This window comes from Tubulanus polymorphus, chromosome 6, assembly GCF_964204645.1.
Source record: "Tubulanus polymorphus chromosome 6, tnTubPoly1.2, whole genome shotgun sequence".
Taxonomy (NCBI): Eukaryota; Metazoa; Nemertea; class Palaeonemertea; order Tubulaniformes; family Tubulanidae; genus Tubulanus; species Tubulanus polymorphus.
This window is the reverse complement of record NC_134030.1, coordinates 191,433-218,786: the sequence shown is the minus strand read 5'-3', so window position 1 is coordinate 218,786 and position 27,354 is coordinate 191,433. Positions and strand designations below refer to the sequence as shown.

General features: G+C 35.3%; 1 protein-coding gene, 1 long non-coding RNA gene and 2 other non-coding genes across 4 annotated transcripts; all 4 read left to right on the top strand.

Annotated features, from left to right (window-relative positions):
• The first annotated feature begins 118 nt into the window (after nt 1-118).
• Nucleotides 119-191, top strand: Trnar-ucu (transfer RNA arginine (anticodon UCU)). Its single transcript has one exon. It is a non-coding gene; the product is annotated as a tRNA-Arg (tRNA).
• A 5,621-nt stretch (nt 192-5,812) lies between these two features.
• Nucleotides 5,813-7,179, top strand: LOC141907633 (uncharacterized). Its single transcript, XR_012619527.1, has 3 exons — nt 5,813-5,876; nt 6,682-6,715; nt 7,058-7,179. It is a non-coding gene; the product is annotated as an uncharacterized LOC141907633 (long non-coding RNA).
• Nucleotides 7,180-7,910: 731 nt separating this feature from the next.
• On the top strand, nt 7,911-7,983 carry Trnar-ucu (transfer RNA arginine (anticodon UCU)). Its single transcript has one exon. It is a non-coding gene; the product is annotated as a tRNA-Arg (tRNA).
• A 1,401-nt stretch (nt 7,984-9,384) lies between these two features.
• Nucleotides 9,385-11,851, top strand: LOC141907627 (protein AAR2 homolog). The gene is made up of 6 exons (XM_074797334.1): nt 9,385-9,499; nt 9,602-9,805; nt 9,881-9,981; nt 10,383-10,482; nt 10,568-10,707; nt 11,011-11,851. The coding sequence occupies exons 2-6, from the start codon at nt 9,639-9,641 to the stop codon at nt 11,658-11,660; spliced, it is 1,158 nt and encodes a 385-aa protein (XP_074653435.1). The 5' UTR covers nt 9,385-9,499; nt 9,602-9,638; the 3' UTR covers nt 11,661-11,851.
• Nucleotides 11,852-27,354: the final 15,503 nt, after the last annotated feature.

The following is a 27,354-nucleotide window of genomic DNA, read 5'->3' as shown; positions in this document are numbered from 1 at the left end:
AGCCGTTTGAATTAAATTACGACGATTTATCGTGCTAATGTACATTAGTACAGGAATTCGTTAATGCGAGTATTATTCATGAAATTATGATTTTAATGTTTAATAGGAATAATAACCAGCCCTCGTGGCGCAACGGATAGCGCGCTGGACTTCTAATTCAGAGGCTGTGGGTTCGAATCCCATCGAGGGTGGTCTTTTATTTTTTCCCAACGCGACTAAGTACTACCGTTAGTTTCCATGCCTGACTGATGTTTGGTATGTAGGCATGGAAAAACATACTTGGAATTCAACCCTTTCATAGAAGACTTTTTGGCAATCCTTCAATACAACGAAGAATGGATTAAAAACGATGTTCTGGTTCTATGACCGAGTTAGGCCACGTGATGTGCGCTCAAGTCAAGTTGAAATAAGACATTACATCAAAATCCGCAGTCAACTGTGGCAATCACGATTGGTAGAACACTATATCCGTGTTGACGCGATGAGGAGAGAATCCCACAATGATAATAAAAAGTCCGAAAATGAAACTTCGAGATGGTAGTTTATTTCAACGTTTCGACTATATCCTAATAGTCATCTTCAGGAATAATGAGATACTACAGAAATTATGAGATATATATACAATCCAGAGACAAAGAGACTAATTCAAGTAATCAGAGATGATACAAACTGAAGGAAAATTAACGTAGAAACAGTTACACGCTAAAATAGATTAAAGGGAAGCAAACTAAGGGGTGATTATAAACAACAATAGTGAGTATAAATATAAATGAAACTTAAAGTCAGTAGTAAAAAGAAAGACAAACTAGGGGGCACTTAAATTAAAACAAAGGTGAATACAAGTTAAGTCAGAGACGAAATTGATGAGAGAACAAATAACAAATAATCAAAGGGGAAATCATGTGTTGAGTTTAACCAGTTTACAGAGGAATTTTGATATAAGTTTATTATGGGGTGAAAAACCATTGTTAAGGTTTACAACGTTGTTCGAATTTTCAATAATTAATGCAGATTCCAAAATATGTCTTCTAGTTTTATCGCTGCAAGGGTAAACTAATTCAGCATTAGCAAAATCAAAATTGTGTGAAGTATGAAAAACATGACTAGCAACTCCGCTTTCAGGTTTAAAGTTTTTTACATCTAATTTATGCTCTTTTATGCGTTGATTAAGATTCCGACCTGTTTCTCCTATATATACTTTGTCGCAAACTTTACAAGGTATTTTATAAATTCCACAGTTTAGGGATTGGGTTTTCGGTTTGTTGTTAATCAATATGTTACTAAGTTTATTATTGTATTTAAAGATAAGTTGTTTATTTAGTGACCGAAGAGAAACTTTAGAATTCTCCTATCATCCTGAAAGCGGAGTTGCTAGTCATGTTTTTCAATTAGTCTCTTTGTCTCTGGATTGTATATATATCTCATAATTTCTGTAGTATCTCATTATTCCTGAAGATGACTATTAGGATATAGTCGAAACGTTGAATAAACTACACTAGCTCGAGGAATACAGTATTCCTGAAGATGACTATTAGGATATAGTCGAAACGTTGAAATAAACTACTATCTCGAAGTTTCATTTTCGGACTTTTTATTATCATTGTGGGATTCTCTCCTCAACTGTGGCGATACCGAGGACTATACCGATACTTAGTAAAACAACAAAAGATTGTCACTAAATGACGTAACATTTTATTCATGATTTAGTCATTACAATTATTCAGATTTTCTATTTCGAGAATTAATTTATTCAATTGAAAACATCAGATGAAAACATGGAGATTTGCTGTGATAGATTGTATACAGGATATTGTGGTTAGGTTTGCGAACCTTGGAAATAATCGGGCTGTTTTAAAAGCCGCGTAAAATAGATGAAGAGTAAATAATCATAGCCCAACTCCCAGCAGCAGCAGCAGGAACCTTCTGCAAATATCTTTAATTTTAAGAGCCACATCCTCCAGTAGCTTTACATCTTTTACTGATTCGACGAATCAACCTTTCACCGGCAGCTTCACTTTCTCTAGCTTCATCGGTAGCTGCATCAGCTGCCGCGGCCCAAATAAACATGAAAATACCGCACAGCGAAACTGTGAATATATTCAACTCACCTAGAAATACACAATCACAGTATTTCATGAATGGTTATGACGACAACGGCGAATATGAATACATAGAAAAATACATTTTGATTAAATGTCGGACTTACTGATCATCGTTCATCCAACGCCTGACGGTTTCTAAAACCTGTAAAAATACATAGAATATCAAACAAATACAGAATACTACAAATTACGCAAAATTGACGTGAAAAACATTGTAAAATATCTACGAAAAAATCAGAATTAATGGTTATATCATTTGTTAAGCGCTTTAATTCCACGTCGAGATGATAAAGTTTAAATCGCTCCTCTGTAGTGTCAGAGAAAACATGGAAAACTACTGTTTTAAGACAGAATTGTCGGTTAAAAACAGAAAGGTGTTGTGGAATACCTCGTGTCAGGTGAGATCAGTGAGTTCATTCATAGAACAGTAGAATACACGCTTTATGCCATCCTTATCCTCTATTCTACTGGAGTGAACTAATATTATATCAAAGTCAAAACTTGTGAAGCCGGAAAATCCATTTCGTCTAAGATTATCAAGTTCTAATAGACAAATAGAGCAGTGCTCTTTAATGCAATGATTCAAAATCTTACACGTAAAACCAAAGGTTTTGCTGAAGGTTTTGCTGAATTCAACGTGAAACAAAACAAATGAGTGAAAATCACCCAAAAATGTTGAATACAATCACCAGTTCTGCTTAATATTAATCTATTTAAGAGTTATTCCTTTTAGTGAAACTGGGCCAAATGGTAAAATTGGTGATTTAATGATTTTTACAATTTCACAGCAAAATCTCCAGATAAACATCTAGATGATTTGCGACTACAACATGATGACAATATTATATTCAAAACAAAAACTAATGAAAATCATCATACTCATAATAATGATAACTTACTGGATGCGGAACTGTGTGAGGGTACGTGATGTGCTGCAGGTCCAGTCAATCTGTCAATATGAAATCGTCCACGTTCGGTTTGATGTTTTTCAAACAGAAATCGTAATTAGATCTCACAAAGCAGAACGTTTTGTTTATTCAGGAGAACATTTTCAAGCACTTTTAGTTGAGTTCCAAATCGATTTGAACAGATAAAAATCTGTGATTTGACGTGTCATTATATTTTCTACATTTAGGATGCTACGATGATCCACTCACTGTTTATCGATTAAACGCGTTAGGATAGGAAAATTACCTGACCGCCTCATAGCGACCACAATCAGCCTAATAACAGATACAGACAGATACAGATACAGTACCACCAGTCACAGGTCACCAGTCACAACACCTGACCGGTCACCAGTCACCACAATGACCAGACTAACTTACAAATTCGATCAAATACCACTGGTCTATGGTCTAGTGGTTACTGTGCTCGGCTGGCATGCTCGGGTTCGCAGGTTCGAGTCTTGCTAGGGTTAGGGTTACATTGGAGCTACTTTTTTACTCAGAACTGCAGTCATTTTGTACCCGTTGGGAGCGCCTGTTGATTTGTGAAATTTACCAGATCTGATGAAGCCACGGAATTGACTGATTTGGGTTTAGGGTGCACAAACAATTTTGTACATTAGATCTGCCATGATCGGCGTATCACATCATGCACCGCAGTTTACTGGTTTATGCTTGTTACAATAGTTTAACAACACTAAATGTCCATGATACTCGTACGGACGGCTTCCCACGAGGACAGGTATCCGTAACTTCTGGAAAAGGGGAGGCATTTATAATCCGCGGAATGAAATTCCTAGAACCACCGAAGATCGGATATTTTAAGAACACTAAATGTCCATGATAATTGTTGTATACATTTCATATATATTCAATATTCCTTTAATGTTTAAATGTTTACGAGTAATCGACGAGAGAATAACGAAGCCAAGATTGAAAGATTCTATATCAGAATAATTGTATGTGAGGAGCGACGTTTCGGCTAACAACTGTTAGCCATCATCAGACATACTGAAAGTCTAGTTTACGTGTAATAGCTGAGACGAGAAGATACACAATATCCGTGTAAGAAGATAACAAGAGAAATCCCACAATAAGTTCAGCCAAAACGAGAAACCTGAATAGAAGAGTTATATATATTTGCGCAACGTTTCGGCTAAAGACTATTAGCCATCATCAGGCGTACTGAGTACAGGAGAATATTACAAGATATTTATACAAGACCAAAACAATAGAAGCAGAGTGAGTGATTAAAATATTGAAAGGGGAATAGATTAAAGTAATGACATAACAACTAGAAAACAATGCTAAAGTAAGCAAGGCAAACTAGGGGCAATGTAGATAAAAGTAATTAATAAACAAAGACACAAGCTAAAGTGATTAAAACGGGAGGACAAGCTAAGGGGTAATCAAATAAAACAAAGAGAAGGAACATGAAAGGCGATAATCAGTGAGTGAGTGGAAACAAGCAAACTATGATAAAGGCAAAACAATGGAGGGAATTAGTATAACGGGGGTACAAGAGAAGCGAGAAATTTGGAGATCAAAATGTTGTGGGGGGAGAAACCGTTATTCAAATTAACACAATTTTCCAAGTTTTCAATAATCAGGGCCGATTCCATAATGTGTCGTTTAATCTTTTCTGAACAGGGGAAAATTATGGAGGCATTTTCAAAATCAAAATTGTGGCTGGTTTCGTATACGTGATTGGCAACACCGCTTTCAGGCTTAAAATTCTTTACATCATTCTTATGTTCACGAATGCGCTTGTGTAAATCGCGTCCGGTTTCGCCGATATATATTTTGTTACAAACTTTACAGGGAATTTTATATACACCAATGTTCAGGGGTTCAATTTTGGGGGAGTTATGAGTAAGATTACGACTAAGTTTGTTGTTATAAGTAAAAATGAGTTGTTTGTTTAAGAGATGGAGGGGAGTTTTAGATTTTTCCAGAAAAGGAACAAAAGGTACAATAATAGGCTGTTTACACGTTTTGGTCTTGTATAAATATCTTGTAATATTCTCCTGTACTCAGTACGCCTGATGATGGCTAATAGTCTTTAGCCGAAACGTTGCGCAAATATATATAACTCTTCTATTCAAGTTTCTCGTTTTGGCTGAACTTATTGTGGGATTTCTCTTGTTACGTGTAATAGCTGTTTGTTTCTTGAGACAGTTTGTCTGTGTCTAATGTGTTAATTGTTGTTTGTCTCACTGATGCTCGTCACCTTTGTTTTTGTATTATTTTCCATGTTTCCGCCGTGTGTCTCGTATCTCAATAGTTTGTGTGTAAAAATAAGTCTCACTCTCTTCGCTCTGTTCCGTATTTCCGACGTCGACCATTCTTCACGAATAGGACCGAAAATAGCTTTGTTAAAATATGATACATATATAATATATTCCTCAGTTTGACATTTCTATTTCCATCTCCATAACCCTTTCCTTTTCCATTTCTGTTACCATTTCCGTAATTAACCTCGTACGCTGATCCGAGGGAAACTGAGTCTAGTCATACACGGCTAGTGCCCAATCTACCTATATATTTGGCCCTTTAATCATTTAAATTATGACGAAAATGTTTTTGATATAAAGCGGTTCTGGTAAAAATTAAATGACATTTTGAATTTCGATTCGATCAATTATTAATATGCTTTATATGTTTGAAGTTGGGATTGAAAGTGGATTCAAATTCCCATCGCCGATCGCCTGAATCAACTGCAAATTTACAAGTGATATCAGATTTCCGATTCAACCACGTACTTCATGAGGCTAACAGGCAGCAGCAGTAGCAGCAGCAGCAAGTGAACAGGACGTCTGTGAATACCGTAAGTCATGAATCGTGTAGATATTAGATTATTTTACATAATTTAACTGGTGCTTTTTTAGGAAGTGGGTCTCCGAGGTGCTTATCCACGGGGTAGGACCTCGGGCACGTCCTGGTGCTGAGCCACGGGGTAGGGCCTCGGGCACGTCCTGGTGCTGAGTAACGGGGTAGGAACTCGGGCACGTCCTGGTGCTGAGCCACGGGGTAGGGCCTCAGGCACGTCCTGGTGCTGAGCCACGGGGTAGGGCCTCAGGCACGTCCTGGTGCTGAGCCACGGCGTAGGACCTCGGGCACGTCCTGGTGCTGAGCCACGGGGTAGGACCTCGGGCACGTCCAACCCTCTAGAGATTTTCTGTCAAAAATGTTTCCCGTCAAAAATCTTTTACAATCTAGTTAAATGTACAGAACACTCCGCCTAACTCATTTTTATTTGGACCATAATTTTTTTACCGAATTAGCCGAACTTTCACGACATCAATAAAGTTCATCAGACATTAATTAAGCATGTGACAATAGTTACGAGTTTATTGGGCATTGAATAATCAAATAGGGGTTGAAATCTTGGAAAACCAAGATCCAAACGATGAAAAGCAAAAAACCAATTTAATATATAAATAGAAACATCAAAGGATTATTGGAGCAGTAAGGAACTCAGGGGATCGTCCACACAATACGCGGGGCAGAGAAAACTAAGAGGCTGATTATATTCATACATCGACATTAATGTTCACCACTCGATTGAGATTCACGCTCTGTAACTTCTATCGAAGTGACATGTATATAATTTATCTGTTTCATTTTTCCAGGTTTTAGAAAAACCACGTTGAAACACAATGATTAGTAAGTTATATCTTCAATCTCTAGCCCGTAATATTCATACTATCCGTTCGTTTAAATTCGACAAAAAAACTCGTACATGAATTTCTGGTTTAACAGTACAAAATCCCAAAGAGCTAACTGTTAAATGAAGATATAATGTCTGTTTTGGTATTCTGAGTATATATTTTGAAGATGTTCTATGAGAATTAGTAAACGTCTCATCACCGCCTCCTCTACTAATATACTCTTTACTTGAGAATGCTGTTGACTTACTGGAAAATTCTGGTAAAAAGTATTAAATTGTGTTTAGAATATAAAACTGACTGATTGATTGATATTAAAATGTGTGATGAATATTTGTAGGTTATTTGTATAAATTGGGACTTTCACTGGGATTGATGTTGGCGTCGTTCTGTGCCGCAGCAACTGCAGCCGGGCAGCAAGAGGAAGAGAACGCGAGATTAGTTCGTAAAGTTGTTAAAAGATGGTGTTCAGCTCCAGGCGGATGTAAATAAATATTCGTATTCGTATGTGGCTGTTAGAACCACTGTGAACGCGTCGGGTGCCGGTTCAAACTCTATCTTTCATTAATCTTTCTATCGAATAATTTTCGGACAGTGATGTCATTTTAGATCCGAGAAATAAACATTATTTCACTCAATTATTCTGATTCTTTCATCATGATGAGTTCATCTCCAATTCCATTATACATGTATACAATCAATACATGGTCGCCTTTGTACATGTAGTTATATATATATATATATATATATATATATATATATATATATATATATATATATATATATATATATATATATATATATATATATATATATATATATATATATATATACGTGGCAATCATAAAATTGATGACTCTAGTTCATTAAATGACGACTGATACTTAGTAAACTGTTTACTAATTATCAGTTTAACTGTATTGAAAATACAAATTGTGATTCCGCGCCTGAAAAGTGAGGATTTTACAGCATTTCTGAAAATGTTCCTGACAATCGTACTGGAACCAGGTGCAGGCGGTATGACGCAACACTAACTTCCGGCGGATAAACATGGAACTAATAAATCAATACTGTAAGCCGTTTGAATTAAATTACGACGATTTATCATGCCAATGTAATTTAGTACAGGAATTCATTAATGCGAGTATTATTTATGAAATTATGATTTTAATGTTTAATATGACAAATAACCAGCCCTCGTGGCGCAACGGATAGCGCGCTGGACTTCTAATTCAGAGGCTGTGGGTTCGAATCCCATCGAGGGTGATTTTTATTTTTTGTCAATGTGACACGTCACTGATTATTTTACTGAAGATCTGTGAGAGATGAACAACTTGTTAAATTAATGCAATTCCGTCGCCAACTGGAACAATAAGAACCAACCCATTAAAAAACCAGAGCCGAAGACTGTATAATTTAAGATAAGAGATCACCGCATTGACAGTTTACTATACATAACTACTTCAATGACGTAATTATGATAAAGAGCTGAAATTGCGAGCTCCAGATGGTTGTCACGTCTCAGGCAGTTAGAGTACAAAATACAGTTATTGTGAAGTCGTCCTGTGTCACTGATACAGATTATTCAAACTCTGAGGTTTGTGAAGCGATTGAGGCTGAACGCATCATTAGATTGGGTTACGTATGTGTTACTTCTTGTTTTATCTTTAAATGGAATCAGTATCACTTTTTAGGAGAAGCAGTGTTCAAATGCAAGGAACCGATCGATACTATAGTTATACACAGTTTGCAGGCTCGTTCTAAGAATGTTTTAACATCTTGTAATTGCTTCATTTACTGCAGTTCGATTATTTACAAACCAATTTGAATTCATGTTCACCTTTCTGCAATCTCCTGTGGCAATCGAGGATTCCGCTCGTGACAATGGAGGAACTGAGATACTTGATGGGCCTCTGCCCTGGCTCTGGGTGGGGTAAGTTGGAGGGAGGGTTGTGGTTTTGTGGCAAGGTTACAGTACACGTTCCCCGGGGCCAACAACAACCACACAAAGTGATATCGGCAGGCCTACAGCTTACCTTTGATATTATGCCGTTTTTCAGCGAGGATTTTGGTAATTTCGTGATCTGATATGGATTTATGAACGATGATCGGCCACGATCCGGTATTCTGAGTAGAGGAAGCCATGTTTCATTGAGTGAGCCTCCGTCCTCCGTCCATCTCCTCCGGCGCAGTCGGACCACGTGCCTCGTTGACACCTCGAGGCTAAGAGTCTTGGCGGAAGGCTGGAGGTTGGATTTGCTTCAGTTTCAATGAAATATTGATTTAATCATGTTTTGCTGTTTAATATACAAATTTGTCGTCAAACAGTTAACGCACTCACTTCGTAAGCGTAGTCACATTAAGTTAGGCGCAGTTGTTCGGTGCGCGTATGAATCACATGCTACAGCCGGGACCTTTGATACTGGGCTCGAATCCCGTAATTCATGATGGTTGAACGATAACCACACTCAAACGTGGTGAATGGATTATAAGATAAAAACCTACTATCTACAGATTAAAATCAGTAGATAGTGGGTTTTTATCTTATCATGATTGTTATTTTGAATTACTAAAGCTCAATAAAGATTATTTGTATTTGTATTTGAATGACTCTGCTGCATGAGAAACAGATTCCACCCGAGTAATATACTATTTATCAAACAAAACCGCTGCAGTCGGATAACACCAGCCATTTTTAAATTCGTTTACCAGACGTCTAATAAAACCTCAAACAATCGGAGACACGGACAGTGTTTGGTTGTAAAACCCGATATAACAAAGAGTTAGGTTTTATTTTCAGTGCATTCGAACTTTTCCGACATTTTACCTCTTATTTATTATAAATTGAGTAAATTCTCTATGTTTGTATTTTCTCACCCCTCAGACCAGTCAGATTTTCTCACCCCTCAGAAGTTGTAGATATGGATAATGAAATGGCGAAAGTATTATTTGAAGAAGGAGCTACGTTTATATTGTTGGACGTTCCGCCCGGGCTCGAGTTCGGTATCGATTATAACTCGTGGACAATCGGCCCTAAATTTAAAGGAGTCAAAATGATTCCACCGGGAATTCATTTTATATATTACAGGTATTACGCTGCAGTGACTGTTTCCGTGGAGATCGATGCGGAGATGTAATTGTTGTATTTTTGTAATTGTTTTAGTGCTCGTAGTAAAGAAGTTCAAACAGCTCCTCGAACGGGATTCTTTTATCATTTCAAACACAGAGAAATATTAGTGAGAAAATGGGACGAACGAACAGAAGGTAAAATATCACTTTGAGATATTGTCAGGGTTTGATTATCTCTCTTCGAAGCTCTGATTGATTTTCTCTAGCTGCTGTAGATGTGATATATCTGATATTGTGATATTCTCGCACTGTAGATGTGATATATCTGATATTGTGATATTCTCTGGCCGCTGTAGATGTGATATATCTGGTATTGGGATATTCTCGGCGCTGTAGATGTGATATATCTGATATTGTGATATTCTCTGGCCGCTGTAGATGTGATATATCTGATATTGTGATATTCTCTGGCCGCTGTAGATGTGATATATCTGATATTGGGATATTCTCGCCGCTGTAGATGTGATATATCTGATATTGGGATATTCTCGGCGCTGTAGATGTGATATATCTGATATTTGTGATTTATTTGATAGATATTAAAGATGATGATTCAATCAGTGATGAACAAATAGAAAGATTTCGTTTGAATAAAAGAGATTTGGATCCGTTTTTAGGAGCGTATCCGTATGAAACGTGAGTAGATTCCCGATTCTCCCTCTGAGATTCCTCTGATGAGATTCCTTCTCTCTCATTCGTTTGTTTAGATTATGTTTTACAGCTATAAGATCTGGGTGTCTTTAACCAATCATCTGTCAGTAGAATTACTAAACCGTTTACAACCAAAGAGTCAGAAAATTTCATCAGTCACAGAATTTGAATCTGAATCCAGTACAACGCAGAGTAGAGCTGCAGAGAGAGGTTTGTACCCCCTCCTCCCTCTTTCCCTCCCTCCCTCCCTCCCCCACTCATCTCTCCCTCCCCAGCCCTGAGGTGCAGAGAGAGGTTTGTACCCCTCCTCCCTCCACTCATCCCTCCCCAGCCCTGAGGTGCAGAGAGAAGTTTGTACCCCCTCCCCCTACTCCCCTCCCTCCCCACTCATCCCTCCCTCCCCATACAATAGAATTTACTAGTCAACTATTCAGTAGATTCTGCTGTAACACTTGTTTATGTACCTGGTACAGTTGTGTCTTTATTCACTAATAAATTGTTTATATTTTTTAGAAAAAGCAGCAGAAGCAGCAGCGGGTACGAGCAGCGGTAACCAAGCATCGGATAACACCCGTAACCTAGCAACAGATGACGCGTGTCTGCCGCAGATGAAATTAAACCCGAATCATGTGATCAATTTTACCGATTGTAGAGTGCGTTACCCAGAATCCTCTACACCGTCGCAACTATCAAAATACAACATGGATTTAACGTATACTCTCCGCTATTTAATAACTCAACAGTATAACGGTCGTCATGACGATATACTCGGCGAAATTCAGTTTTCGTTCGTGTGTTTTCTGATTGGTCAGGTTTACGACGCGTTCGACCAATGGAAACGTCTCGTTAGATTGTTGTGTACGTGCGAGGCGGCGCTCGTGGAATTCCCCGAACTTTACGAGAGATTCATCAACGCGTTATATTTCCAAGTGCAGAAAATTCCCGACGATTTCTTCGTCGATATTGTTTCCCGTGACAACTTCCTAACGACCACGTTAACGACGCTGTTCACGAATCTGGAGGAATCCGATTTAGAGATCGATTCCGGTTTACGATCGAAAGGTCGACGATTCCGGCAACATTTAACGCGTAAATTCAACTGGGATTTTACCGCTGAGCCGGACGAATACTCACCGGTTGTCGTGGAGATACCTCAACAATAACAACATCAGTTTAATCTCCAATAAATCATTACACTGGTTTAAAGTTGTTAACTGTATTAAGATGATGTTAGTCTGACTCCTCGGGACGATACACAAATATCCATTGTAAGATGAGCACAAAAAATAAATTCCACAATAATTCTACCGAGATAGTCTCAACCTACCGTGAAACTAAAGAATTTTGTGAAATGTTTCAGAATAAATTCTTTTAAACACTTTGAAAATTGTTGATCATGAAATATTATTTCAAGGGTGCATCAAATTATCGTCATTTTACGCTATGTTCACCGGCATTCAGAGTGGCCTGATGCTGAATAGAGGATGTACAGGGGTATCCCGGGTTCGAACCCAGTAATTACTGTTACTGATTCAGAGTGGTCCTGATGCTGAATAGAGGATGTACAGGGGTGTCCCGGGTTCGATCCCAGTAATTACACTGATTCAGAGTGGTCCTGATGCTGAATAGAGGATGTACAGGGGTGTCCAGGGTTCGAACCCAGTAATTACTGTTACTGATTCAGAGTGGTCCTGATGCTGAATAGAGGATGTACAGGGGTATCCCGGGTTCGAACCCAGTAATTACTGTTACTGATTCAGAATGGTCCTGATGCTGAATAGAGGATGTACAGGGGTGTCCCGACCGTACGGTGCTGCCGCTACGCTCATCGTTAGCGGGATTTCCATACACTAACTGAAGTCAACTCTGGCAATCGATGCAAAGTCTCCGTAACCCTTGCTTGCCAGAGTTGATTTACGTTAGTGTATGAAAATCCCGCTAACGACGAGCATAGTGGCAGCACCATACGGTCAAATTCTGATATCTTAAAAAGCAATTGCTGATACGAGAGTGGACCTGATGCTGAATAGAGGATGTACAGGGGTGTCCCGGGTTCGAACACAGTAATTACTGATATAGATTCAGAGTGGTCCTGATGCTGAATATAGGATGTACAGGGATGCCGCGGGTTTGAGCCTGGTAATTACTGATGACTGATTCAGAACAATGTGAATATTTTTCATTAAATCTCACAACTAAGCGCCCCATACACAATGATCGGCGCAGTTCTACTAAATAAATATTTAAAAGAGAACATGGTTTTGTATAAAATAATGATATTTTCAGTAGAATTCACATTTAACTTGTTTAACTTAGAGAGTTTTACTATAAAACACAATTGGAAAAACTTTCTATTTCCTCGATTGAAAGAAAAACCTGCAGAACATTAGCATTTAGTCTTTTGACGAAGGGAAATAAATGAATTAAGTGTGGGGGTCAGTAATGAATTAAGTGTGGGGGTCAGTAATGAATTAAGTGTGGGGGTCAGTAATGAATTAAGTGTGGGGGTCAGTAATGAATTAAGTGTGGGGGTCAGTAATGAATTAAGTGTGGGGGTCAGTAATGAATTAAGTGTGGGGGTCAGTAATGAATTAAGTGTGGGGGTCAGTAATGAATTAAGTGTGGGGGTCAGTAATGAATTAAGTGTGGGGGTCAGTAATGAATTAAGTGTGGGGGTCAGTAATGAATTAAGTGTGGGGGTCAGTAATGAATTAAGTGTGGGGGTCAGTAATGAATTAAGTGTGGGGGTCAGTAATGAATTAAGTGTGGGGGTCAGTAATGAATTAAGTGTGGGGGTCAGTAATGAATTAAGTGTGGGGGTCAGTAATGAATTAAGTGTGGGGGTCAGTAATGAATTAAGTGCGGGGGTCAGTTTCACAGAGACTGTAGAAATGTCATGTTGAATACGAAAGCTTTGATTTTATTTCACAGAATGCGTCACGTGTAAAGATATGTATAGGCGTTGCGCGCGCCGTTCATATCGGTGTCGGTTGATTGGTCGTTACGTGTGAGCGCGCACTATAACACTTCACTTTAATATACGCGACGCCTGTGGCGGTGGAGAGAGGCGTGCGCGACATTTCGGACCGAGAGTGAAGACATAAAAAGAAGCTCTACCAAAAGTCGAAAAAAAATCGCCAAAAAAGACAGGATCCACCACACGTGAAGCAACTTTCAAGGTCGTATATGTACTATAACACTATTTCAGTGATGTGCTTATCTAAAATACTCTATTTCCATTCGTCGAGTCTAAGTTCTAAGTTTGACTGGAGAGGACTGAACAACAATCTATACTTCGTTTTCTCTATAAGTAACTGTTACCCACTAAGGTATTATCATTTATTAGCAGATATTGTAATTGGTGAATTGTATGAGGTTTAATAACAATATTTCTATTCTCTTTGTTATCTATATTTCAAAAATGTTGAATTATTAAGAAATTATATCATTTAATTTAGTTCAATTCAATCTAATCATAATTTTCACTTTATCTAAACGGAAATGAATGAAGATATTGATCCATAATAATCAAGTTACTAACAGGATTATTCTCTTTTTCATTTTTTTCATTGAAACAGTTATTTTGATTCTATTTTACATGAAAAATTAGATGTATTGAATTTTAAAAGATTTGAAATATCTATTTGATGGAATCAGTAATGTAAAAAGATGTAGGAATGTAATCAAGTATACTAAACATATACAATTTTAAAAGACGCAATTGTAAACATGAATTAAATAAGATTGATTATTAACCTTCAGCATTAATAATTGATGTTAAAGGTTAGTTAATCAGTAGATTAGTTATATATTGTAATTTAAATAGTAATATATATAGTAAATTAATTGAGTAAATTAATGATAATTATGTTATTATTATTTTACTAGTACTTCACATATATTAATTTATCTTAAATACATAATTTATTCATTTATAAATGATATCAAAAATTCATAAAGACTTTATGAATTTTTGATATCATGTATAAGTGAATAAAATGAATTAAATAACTTACTGAATGTAAAAGGTTAGTTAATCAGCAGATTAATTATATCTTTTAATTTAAATAATGATGTATTAAGTATGAGTAAATTAATGAAATGATTATCATATTATTATTACTATTATCACCTGTACTTCATATATATTAATCAATCATAAATACACAAGTTATTCACTTATACGTGATATCAAAAATTCATAAAGAATTAATCTTTATGAATTTTTGATAATATGTGTGAATAAAATGAATTAAATAAGTTAATAAATGTTAAAGGTTAGTTAATCAGTAGATAAGTAATATTTTGTTATTTAAATAGTTATATATTAAGTATGAGTAAATTAATGATTGTTATTTTATTATTAATATTTTTACTTGTACTTACTTCATATATATTAATTTATCTTAAATCTTATCATGATATCAAAAACGCATAAAGACTAATGGAATTTTTATAATATGTGTGAGTGAATAACTTATAATTTAACAATAATATATCGATGTCTACATTTTAAAAGTTGCATACATATCATGTGTATCCAAAAATTCATGAAGACAAATCTTTATGACTTTTTGTATATATATATATATTTATTCAATGTTCAAGTCGTTTGTTACTGAGGGATGTTTGACAAGGAGGATTGAGTATGACTTCAGTTTGTTGAGTGAATATTTTCCGAATTTTCAATATTTTCTCTTTTTTATATCTTGTTTAACCTCGGCTTCGGTCGTGTTTCTATTTTTTCAAGTATTTTCAGAAGTCGTTTGTTACTGAGAGATGTTTGACAAGGAAGATTGAGTATGACTTCAGTTTGTTGAGTGAATATTTTCCGAATTTTCAATATTTTCTCTTTATTATATCTTGTTTAACCTCGGCTTCGGTCGTGTTTCTATTTTCTCAAGTATTTTTAGAATGTTCAAGTCGTTTGTTACTGAGGGATGTTTGACAAGGAGGATTGAGTATGACTACAGTTTGTTGAGTGAATATTTTCCGAATTTTCAATATTTTCTCCTTTTTATAACTTTTTTAACCTCGGCTTCGGTCGTGTTTCTATTTTCTCAAGTATTTTCAGAATGTTCAAGTCGTTTGTTACTGAGGGATGTTTGACCGGGAGGATTGATTATGACTTCAGTTTGTTGAGTAAATCGTTTTATCCGATTAAACATCGGCTTCGGACGTGTTTTGATTTTCTCAAGTATTTTCGGGATTGTCGAGGTTTTCAACCAAAAGTGGCACAAATACCGAAAGAACCAAGGAATCACACGTGAAAGCGATTTTCAAGGTCGTATCTCTATTATATCCTACTTTGCCTGTCTAAATTTGACTCTAGGCCTCTATCGTGGATCAACACAGGCCTGATTGTTTGCATATTTTATTAGTTAAGGACCATAGAAGAATAATTACTTTGTAGCTAAGATGAGACGCAAACTTCTCACGTACATAATCCATAGTCATTAAGTTGATGACACCTTGACAAATTTTCATACTCTCATTTTGGCCTCACGCTCCATGATCAGGAAATGTTGATCGGTTACTTAACTCTCAAGATGGTTTATTACATCACTTACGATGGACAGAACCATCATTTTTCATAAGCTTATTACCAAATACGTGTTACAGATAAAAACCTCCCGTTTGACCAGTATGCTTTAAGGTTCTTCACTAATCTTCCTTCTTTATTAACTAGACTCTGCTAAAGCACATTCTTCTCCGCCTCGCTAATTATATATCTATATGTTACAGAAACAGCACTTACTACAAACTGCCAAACCAAGGTTTTTAATCAGTGACGTGTAATAATCAATGTTTATCACTTACGAATTGAAGGATCAATTACATTGCCAGGCAATTTAATTATATTGAGTTTAGCAATCAATCACCATTTCATGGATACTTGAGAGCAGGAACAGTGATGTAAAAACGTATCACACGTGACCCTTTATGATGGCTTCAGTTTGTTCGGTGAATATTTTCCGAATTTTCAATATTTTCTCCTTATTATATCTTGTTTAACCTCGGCTTCGGTCGTATTTCTATTTTCTCAAGTATTTTCAGAATATTCAAATCGTTTGTTACTGAGGGATGTTTGACAAGGAGGATTGAGTATGACTTCAGTTTGTTGAGTGAATATTTTCCGAATTTTCAATATTTTCTCTTTATTATATCTTGTTTAACCTCGGCTTCGGTCGTATTTCTATTTTCTCAAGTATTTTCAGAATGTTCAAGTCGTTTGTTACTGAGGGATGTTTGACAAGGAGGATTGAGTATGACGACAGTTTGTTGAGTGAATATTTTCCGAATTTTCAATATTTTCTCTTTATTATATCTTGTTTAACCTCGGCTTCGGTCGTATTTCTATTTTCTCAAGCATTTTCAGAATGTTCAAGTCATTTGTTACTGGTGGATGTTTGACCGGGAGGATTGAGTATGACTTCAGTTTGTTGGGGATGTTTGACCGGGAGGATTGAGTATGACTTCAGTTTGTTGAGTGGATATTTTCCGAATTTTCTTTATTATTTTCTCTTTTTTATATCTTGTTTAACCTCGGCTTCGGTCGTGTTTCTATTTTCTCAAGTATTTTCAGAATGTTCAAGTCGTTTGTAACTGAGGGATGTTTGACCAGGAGGATTGAGTATGACTTCAGTTTGTTGGGTGAATATTTTCCGAAGTTTCAATATTTTCTCTTTTTTATATCTTTTTTAACATCGGCTTCGGTCGTATTTCTATTTTCTCAAGTATTTTCAGAATGTTCAAGTCGTTTGTAACTGAGGGATGTTTGACCAGGAGGATTGAGTATGACTTCAGTTTGTTGGGTGAATATTTTCCGAATTTTCAATATTTTCTCTTTTTTATATCTTGTTTAACATCGGCTTCGGTCGTATTTCTATTTTCTCAAGTATTTTCAGAATGTTCAAGTCGTTTGTAACTGAGGGATGTTTGACCAGGAGGATTGAGTATGACTTCAGTTTGTTGGGTGAATATTTTCCGAATTTTCAATATTTTATCTTTTTTATATCTTGTTTAACCTCGGCTTCGGTCGTGTTTCTATTTTCTCAAGTAATTTCAGAATGTTCAAGTCGTTTGTTACTGAGGGATGTTTGATAAGGAGGATTGAGTATGACTTCAGTTTGTTGAGTGAATATTTTCCGAATTTTCAATATTTTATCTTTATTATATATTGTTTAACCTCGGCTTCGGTCGTGTTTCTATTTTCTCAAGTATTTTCAGAATGTTCAAGTCGTTTGCTACTGAGGGATGTTTTACAAGGAGGATTGAGTATGGCTACAGTTTGTTGAGTGAATATTTTCCGAATTTTCAATATTTTATCTTTTTTATATCTTGTTAAGCCTCGGCTTCGGTCGTATTTCTATTTTCTCAAGTATTTTCAGAATGTTCAAGTCGTTTGTTACTGAGGGATGTTTGACAAGGAGGATTGAGTATGACTTCAGTTTGTTGGGTGAATATTTTCCGAATTTTCAATATTTTCTCTTTTTTATATCTTTTTTAACATCGGCTTCGGTCGTATTTCTATTTTCTCAAGTATTTTCAGAATGTTCAAGTCGTTTGTTAGTGAGGGATGTTTGACCAGGTGGATTGAGTATGACTTCAGTTAGTTGAGTGAATATTTTCCGAGTTTTCATTATTTTAACTTTTTTTATATCATTTTTAGCATCGGCTTCGGTCGTATTTCTATTTTCTCAAGTATTTTCAGAATCTTCAAGTCGTTTGTTACTGAGGGATGTTTGACAAGGAGGATTGAGTATGACTTCAGTTTGTTGAGTGAATATTTTCCGAATTTTCAATATTTTCTCCTTTTTATATCTTGTTTAACCTCGGCTTCGGTCGTGTTTCTATTTTCTCAAGCATTTTCAGAATGTTCAAGTCATTTGTTACTGGTGGATGTTTGACCGGGAGGATTGAGTATGACTTCAGTTTGTTGAGTGGATATTTTCCGAATTTTCTTTATTATTTTCTCTTTATTATATCTTGTTTAACCTCGGCTTCGGTCGTGTTTCTATTTTCTCAAGTATTTTCAGAATGTTCAAGTCGTTTGTTACTGAGGGATGTTTGACAAGGAGGATTGAGTATGACTTCAGTTTGTTGGGTGAATATTTTCCGAATTTTCAATATTTTCTCTTTTTTATATCTTTTTTAACATCGGCTTCGGTCGTATTTCTATTTTCTCAAGTATTTTCAGAATGTTCAAGTCGTTTGATACTAAGGGATGTTTGACCAGGAGGATTGAGTATGACGTCAGTTTGTTGAGTGAATATTTTCCGAATTTTCAATATTTTATCTTTATTATATCTTGTTTAACCTCGGCTTCGGTCGTGTTTCTATTTTCTCAAGTATTTTCAGAATGTTCAAGTCGTTTGTTACTTAGGGATGTTTGACCAGGAGGATTGAGAACGACGTCAGTTTGTTGAGTGAATATTTTCCGAATTTTCAATATTTTATCTTTTTTATATCTTGTTTAGCATCGGCTTCGGTCGTATTTCTATTTTCTCAAGTATTTTCAGAATGTTCAAGTCGCTTGTTACTGAGGGATGTTTGACAAGGAGGATTGTGTATGGCTACAGTTTGTTGAGTGAATATTTTCCGAATTTTCAATATTTTATCTTTTTTATATCTTGTTTAACCTCGGCTTCGGTCGTATTTCTATTTTCTCAAGTATTTTCAGAATGTTCAAGTCGTTTGTTACTGAGGGATGTTTGATAAGGAGGATTGAGAATGACTTCAGTTTGTTGAGTGAATACTTTCAGAATTTTCAATATCTTTTCTTTATTATATCTTGTTTAACCTCGGCTTCGGTCGTGTTTCTATTTTCTCAAGTATTTTCAGAATTTTCAAGTCGTTTGTTACTGAGGGATGTTTGACCGGGAGGATTGAGTATGACTTCAGTTTGTTGAGTGGATATTTTCCGAATTTTCTTTATTATTTTCTCTTTTTTATATCTTGTTTAACCTCGGCTTCGGTCGTATTTCTATTTTCTCAAGTATTTTCAGAATGTTCAAGTCGTTTGTTACTGAGGGATGTTTGACAAGGAGGATTGAGTATGACTACAGTTTGTTGAGTGAATATTTTCAGAATTTTCAATATTTTCTCTTTTTAATATCTTGTTTTACCTCGGCATCGGTCGTGTTTCTATTTTCTCGAGTAGTTTCAGAATGTTCAAGTCGTTTGTTACTGAGGGATGTTTTACAAGGAGGATTGAGTATGGCTTCATTTTGTTGAGTGAATATTTTCCGAATTTTCAATATTTTCTCTTTTTTATATCTTGTTAAACCTCGGCTTCGGTCGTATTTCTATTTTCTCAAGTATTTTCAGAATGTTCAAGTCGTTTGTTACTGAGGGATGTTTGATAAGGAGGATTGAGAATGACTTCAGTTTGTTGAGTGAATACTTTCCAAATTTTCAATATCTTTTCTTTATTATATCTTGTTTAACCTCGGCTTCGGTCGTGTTTCTATTTTCTCAAGTATTTTCAGAATTTTCAAGTCGTTTGTTACTGAGGGATGTTTGACCGGGAGGATTGAGTATGACTTCAGTTTGTTGAGTGGATATTTTCCGAATTTTCTTTATTATTTTCTCTTTTTTATATCTTGTTTAACCTCGGCTTCGGTCGTATTTCTATTTTCTCAAGTATTTTCAGAATGTTCAAGTCGTTTGTTACTGAGGGATGTTTGACAAGGAGGATTGAGTATGACTACAGTTTGTTGAGTGAATATTTTCAGAATTTTCAATATTTTCTCTTTTTAATATCTTGTTTTACCTCGGCATCGGTCGTGTTTCTATTTTCTCAAGTATTTTCAGAATGTTCAAGTCGTTTGTTACTGAGGGATGTTTGACAAGGAGGATTGAGTATGACGTCAGTTTGTTGAGTGAATATTTTCCGAATTATCAATATTTTCTCTTTATTATATCTTGTTTAACCTCGGCTTCGGTCGTGTTTCTATTTTCTCAAGTATTTTTAGAATGTTAGAGTCGTTTGTTACTGAGGGATGTTTTCCAAGGAGGATTAAGTATGACTACAGTTTGTTGGGTGAATATTTTCCGAATTTTCAACATTTACATTTATCCGTTTAAATATCGGCTTCGGACGTGTTTTGATTTTCTCAAGTATTTTCGGGAGGGTCAAGGTTTTCAACCAAAAGTGGCACAAATATCGAAAAAACCTAGGAACCACACGTGAAAGCGATTTTCAAGGTCGTATCTCTATTATATCCTACTTTGCCTGTCTAAATTTGACTCTAGGCCTCTATCGTGGATCAACACAGGCCTGATTGTTTGCATATTTTATTAGTTAAGGACCATAGAAGAATAATTACTTTTTAGCTAAGAAGAGACGCAAACTTCTCACGTACATAATCCATAGCCATTAAGTTGATGACACCTTTTTGACAAATTTTCATACTCTCATTTTGGCCTCACGCTCCATGATCAGGAAATGTTGATCGGTTACTTAACTCTCAAGATGGTTTATTACATCACTTACGATGGACAGAACCATCATTTTCCAAAAGCCAATTACCAAATACGTGTTACAGATAAAAAACCTCCCGTTTGACCAGTATGGTTTAAGGTTCTTCACTAATCTTCCTTCTTTATTAACTAGACTCTGCTAAAGCACATTCTTCTCCGCCTCGCTAATTATATATCTACATGTTACATAAACAGCACTAACTACAAACTGCCAAACCAAGGTTTTTAATCAGTGACGTGTAATAATTAATGCTCATCATTTAAGAATTGAAGGATCAATTACATTGCCAGGCAATTTTATATTGAGTTTAGCAATCAATCACCATTTCATGGATATTTGAGAGCAGGAACAGTGATGTAAAAACGTATCACATGTGACCCTTTAAGATGGCCGCATTTTTTTGTGTGAATATTTTCCGAATTTTCAATATTTTCACTTTATTATATCTTGTTTAACCTCGGCTTCGGTCGTATTTCTATTTTCACAAGTATTTTCAGAATGTTCAAGTCGTTTGTTACTGAGGGATGTTTGACCAGGAGGATTGAGTATGACTTCAGTTTGTTGAGTGAATATTTTCCGAATTTTCAATATTTTATCTTTATTATATCTTGTTTAACCTCGGCTTCGGTCGTGTTTCTATTTTCTCAAGTATTTTCAGAATGTTCAAGTCGTTTGTTACTGAGGGATGTTTGACAAGGAGGATTGAGTATGACTACAGTTTGTTGGGTGAATATTTTCCGAATTTTCAATATTTTCTCTTTATTATATCTTGTTTAACCTCGGCTTCGGTCGTATTTCTATTTTCTCAAGTATTTTCAGAATGTTCAAGTCGTTTGTTACTGAGGGATGTTTGACAAGGAGGATTGAGTATGACTACAGTTTGTTGGGTGAATATTTTCCGAATTTTCAATATTTTCTCTTTATTATATCTTGTTTAACCTCGGCTTCGGTCGTGTTTCTATTTTCTCAAGTATTTTCAGAATGTTCAAGTCGTTTGTTACTAAGGGATGTTTGACCAGGAGGATTGAGTATGGCTACAGTTTGTTGAGTGAATATTTTTCGAATTATCAATATTTTCTCTTTATTATATCTTGTTTAATCTCGGCTTCGGTCGTGTTTCTATTTTATCAAGTATTTTCAGAATGTTCAAGTCGTTTGTTACTGAGGGATGTTTGACCAAGAGGATTGAGTATGGCTACAGTTTGTTGAGTGAATATTTTCCGAATTTTCAATATTTTATCTTTATTATATCTTGTTTAACCTCGGCTTCGGTCGTGTTTCTATTTTCTCAAGTATTTTCAGGATGTTCTTGTTTGTTACTGAGGGATGTTTGACCAGGAGGATTGTGTATGGCTACAGTTTGTTGAGTGAATATTTTCCGAATTTTCAATATTTTATCTTTATTATATCTTGTTTAATCTCGGCTTCGGTCGTGTTTCTATTTTCTCAAGTATTTTCAGGATGTTCTTGTTTGTTACTGAGGGATGTTTGACAAGGAGGATTGAGTATGACTTCAGTTTGTTGAGTGAATATTTTCCGAATTTTCAATATTTTCTCTTTTTATATCTTGTTTAACCTCGGCTTCGGTCGTATTTCTATTTTCTCAAGTATTTTCCGAATGTTCAAGTCGTTTGCTACTGAGAGGGATGTTTTACAAGAAGGATTGAGTATGGCTACAGTTTGTTGAGTGAATATTTTCCGAATTTTCAATATTTTCTCCTTTTTATAACTTGTTTAACCTCAGCTTCGGTCGTGTTTCTATTTTCTCAAGTATTTTCATAATCTTCAAGTCATTTGTTACTGAGGGATGTTTGACAAGGAGGATTGAGTATGGCTACAGTTTGTTGGGTGAATATTTTCCGAATTTTCAATATTTTCTCTTTTTTTATATCTTGTTTAACCTCGGCTTCGGTCGTGTTTCTATTTTCTCAAGTATTTTCAGAATGTTCAAGTCGTTTGTTACTGAGGGATGTTTGACCACGAGGATTGAGTATGACTACAGTTTGTTGAGTGAATGTTTTCCGAATTTTCCATATTTTCTCTTTATTATATCATGTTTAACCTCGGCTTCGGTCGTTTTTCTATTTTCTCAAGTATTTTCAGAATGTTCAAGTTGTTTGTTACTGAGGGATGTTTGACAAGGAGGATTGAGTATGACTTCAGTTTGTTGAGTGAATATTTTCCGAATTTTCAATACTTTCTCTTTATTATATCTTGTTTAATCTCGGCTTCGGTCGTGTTTCTATTTTCTTAAGTATTTTCAGAATGTTCAAGTCGTTTGTTACTGAGGGATGTTTTCCAAGGAGGATTGAGTATGACTTCAGTTTGTTGAGTGAATATTTTCCGAATTTTCAATATTTTCTCTTTATTATTGAGTATTTATTATTGAGGATTGAGTATGACTACAGTTTGTTGAGTGAATATTTTCCGAATTTTCAATATTTTCTCTTTTTTATATCTTGTTTAACCTCGGCTTCGGTCGTGTTTCTATTTTCTCAAGTAGTTTCAGAATGTTCAAGTCGTTTGTTACTGAGGGATGTTTGACAAGGAGGATTGAGTATGAATTTCGTTTGTTGAGTGAATATTTTCCGAATTTTCAATATTTTATCTTTTTCATATCTTGTTTAACATCGGCTTCGGTCGTATTTTTATTTTCTCAAGTAGTTTCAGAATGTTCAAGTCGTTTGCTACTGAGGGATGTTTTACAAGGAGGAATGAGTATGACTACAGTTTGTTGAGTGAATATTTTCCGAATTTCAATATTTTCTCTTTTTTAAAACTTGTTTAACCTCGGCTTCGGTCGTGTTTCTATTTTCTCAAGTATTTTCAGGATGTTCTTGTTTGTTACTGAGGGATGTTTGACCAGGAGGATTGTGTATGGCTACAGTTTGTTGAGTGAATATTTTCCGAATTTTCAATATTTTCTCTTTTTTAAAACTTGTTTAACCTCGGCTTCGGTCGTGTTTCTATTTTCTTAAGTATTTTCAGAATCTTCAAGTCGTTTGATACTAAGGGATGTTTTACAAGGAGGACTGAGTATGGCTACAGTTTGTTGAGTGAATATTTTCTTTATTATTTTCTCTTTTTTATATCTTGTTTAATCTCGGCTTCGGTCGTGTTTCTATTTTCTCAAGTATTTTCAGAATGTTCAAGTCGTTTTTTACTAAGAGATGTTTGACAAGGAGGATTGAGTATGAATTTCGTTTGTTGAGTGAATATTTTCCGAATTTTCAATATTTTATCTTTTTCATATCTTGTTTAACATCGGCTTCGGTCGTATTTTTATTTTCTCAAGTAGTTTCAGAATGTTCAAGTCGTTTGCTACTGAGGGATGTTTTACAAGGAGGAATGAGTATGACTACAGTTTGTTGAGTGAATATTTTCCGAATTTCAATATTTTCTCTTTTTTAAAACTTGTTTAACCTCGGCTTCGGTCGTGTTTCTATTTTCTCAAGTATTTTCAGGATGTTCTTGTTTGTTACTGAGGGATGTTTGACCAGGAGGATTGTGTATGGCTACAGTTTGTTGAGTGAATATTTTCCGAATTTTCAATATTTTCTCTTTTTTAAAACTTGTTTAACCTCGGCTTCGGTCGTGTTTCTATTTTCTTAAGTATTTTCAGAATCTTCAAGTCGTTTGATACTAAGGGATGTTTTACAAGGAGGACTGAGTATGGCTACAGTTTGTTGAGTGAATATTTTCTTTATTATTTTCTCTTTTTTATATCTTGTTTAATCTCGGCTTCGGTCGTGTTTCTATTTTCTCAAGTATTTTCAGAATGTTCAAGTCGTTTGCTACTGAGGGATGTTTTAGAAGGAGGACTGAGTATGGCTACAGTTTGTTGAGTGAATATTTTCTTTATTATTTTCTCTTTTTTATATCTTGTTTAATCTCGGCTTCGGTCGTGTTTCTATTTTCTCAAGTATTTTCAGAATGTTCAAGTCGTTTTTTACTAAGAGATGTTTGACCAGGAGGATTGAGTATGACTACAGTTTGATGAGTGAATATTTTCCGAATTTTCAATATTTTATCTTTTTTATATCTTGTTTAACATCGGCTTTGGTCGTATTTCTATTTTCGCAAGTATTTTCAGAATTTTCAAGTCGTTCGTTACTGAGGGATGTTTTACAAGGAGGATTGAGTATGACTACAGTTTGTTGAGTGAATATTTTCCGAATTTCAATATTTTCTCTTTATTATATCTTGTTTAACCTCGGCTTCGGTCGTGTTTCTATTTTCTCAAGTATTTTCAGAATGTTCAAGTCGTTTGTTACTGAGGGATGTTTGACCAGGAGGATTGAGTATGACTACAGTTTGTTGAGTGAATATTTTCCGAATTTCAATATTTTCTCTTTATTATATCTTGTTTAACCTCGGCTTCGGTCGTGTTTCTATTTTCTCAAGTATTTTCAGAATGTTCAAGTCGTTTGCTACTGAGGGATGTTTTACAAGGAGGATTGAGTATGACTACAGTTTGTTGAGTGAATATTTTCCGAATTTTCAATATTTTATTTTTTTTATATCTTGTTTAACCTCGGCTTCGGTCGTATTTCTATTTTCTCAAGTATTTTCAGAATGTTCAAGTCGTTTGTTACTGAGGGATGTTTGACCAGGAGGATTGTGTATGGCTACAGTTTGTTGAGTGAATATTTTCCGAATTTTCAATATTTTATCTTTATTATATCTTGTTTAATCTCGGCTTCGGTCGTGTTTCTATTTTCTCAAGTATTTTCAGAATGTTCAAGTCGTTTGTTACTGAGGGATGTTTGACCAGGAGGATTGTGTATGGCTACAGTTTGTTGAGTGAATATTTTCCGAATTTTCAATATTTTCTCTTTTTTAAAACTTGTTTAACCTCGGCTTCGGTCGTATTTCTGTTTTCTCAAGTATTTTCAGAATGTTCAACTCGTCTGTTACTGAGAGATGTTTGACAAGGATGATTGAGTATGGCTACAGTTTGTTGAGTGAATATTTTCCGAATTTTCAATATTTTCTCTTTTTTAAAACTTGTTTAACCTCGGCTTCGGTCGTATTTCTGTTTTCTCAAGTATTTTCAGAATGTTCAACTCGTCTGTTACTGAGAGATGTTTGACAAGGATGATTGAGTATGGCTACAGTTTGTTGAGTGAATATTTTCCGAATTTTCAATATTTTCTCTTTATTATAACTTGTTTAACCTCGGCTTCGGTCGTGTTTCTATTTTCTCAAGTAGTTTCTGAATGTTCAAGTCGTTTGATACTAAGGGATGTTTTACAAGGAGGATTGAGTATGGCTACAGTTTGTTGAGTGAATATTTTCTTTATTATTTTCTCTTTTTTATATCTTGTTTAATCTCGGCTTCGGTCGTCTTTCTATTTTCTCAAGTATTTTCAGGATACTCAAGTCGTTTGTTACTAAGGGATGTTTGACCAGGAGGATTGAGTATGAATTTCGTTTGTTGAGTGAATATTTTCCGAATTTTCAATATTTTATCTTTTTTATATCTTGTTTAACATCGGCTTCGGTCGTATTTTTATTTTCTCAAGTAGTTTCAGGATGTTCTTGTTTGTTACTGAGGGATGTTTGACCAGGAGGATTGAGTATGGCTACAGTTTGATGAGTGAATATTTTCCGAATTTTCAATATTTTCTCTTTTTTATATCTTGTTTAATCTCGGCTTCGGTCGTGTTTCTATTTTCTCAAGTATTTTCAGAATTTTCAAGTCGTTTGTTACTGAGGGATGTTTTACAAGGAGGATTGAGTATGACTACAGTTTGTTGAGTGAATATTTTCCGAATTTCAATATTTTCTCTTTATTATATCTTGTTTAACCTCGGCTTCGGTCGTGTTTCTATTTTCTCAAGTATTTTCAGAATGTTCAAGTCGTTTGTTACTGAGGGATGTTTTACAAGGAGGATTGAGTATGACTTCAGTTTGTTGAGTGAATATTTTCCGAATTTCAATATTTTCTCTTTATTATATCTTGTTTAACCTCGGCTTCGGTCGTGTTTCTATTTTCTCAAGTATTTTCAGAATGTTCAAGTCGTTTGTTACTGAGGGATGTTTTACAAGGAGGATTGAGTATGACGTCAGTTTGTTGAGTGAATATTTTCCGAATTTTCAATATTTTATTTTTTTTATATCTTGTTTAACCTCGGCTTCGGTCGTATTTCTATTTCCTCAAGTATTTTCAGAATGTTCAAGTCGTTTGTTACTGAGGGATGTTTGACAAGGAGGATTGTGTATGGCTACAGTTTGTTGAGTGAATATTTTCCGAATTTTCAATATTTTCTCTTTTTTAAAACTTGTTTAACCTCGGCTTCGGTCGTGTTTCTATTTTCTTAAGTATTTTCAGAATCTTCAAGTCGTTTGTTACTGAGGGATGTTTTACA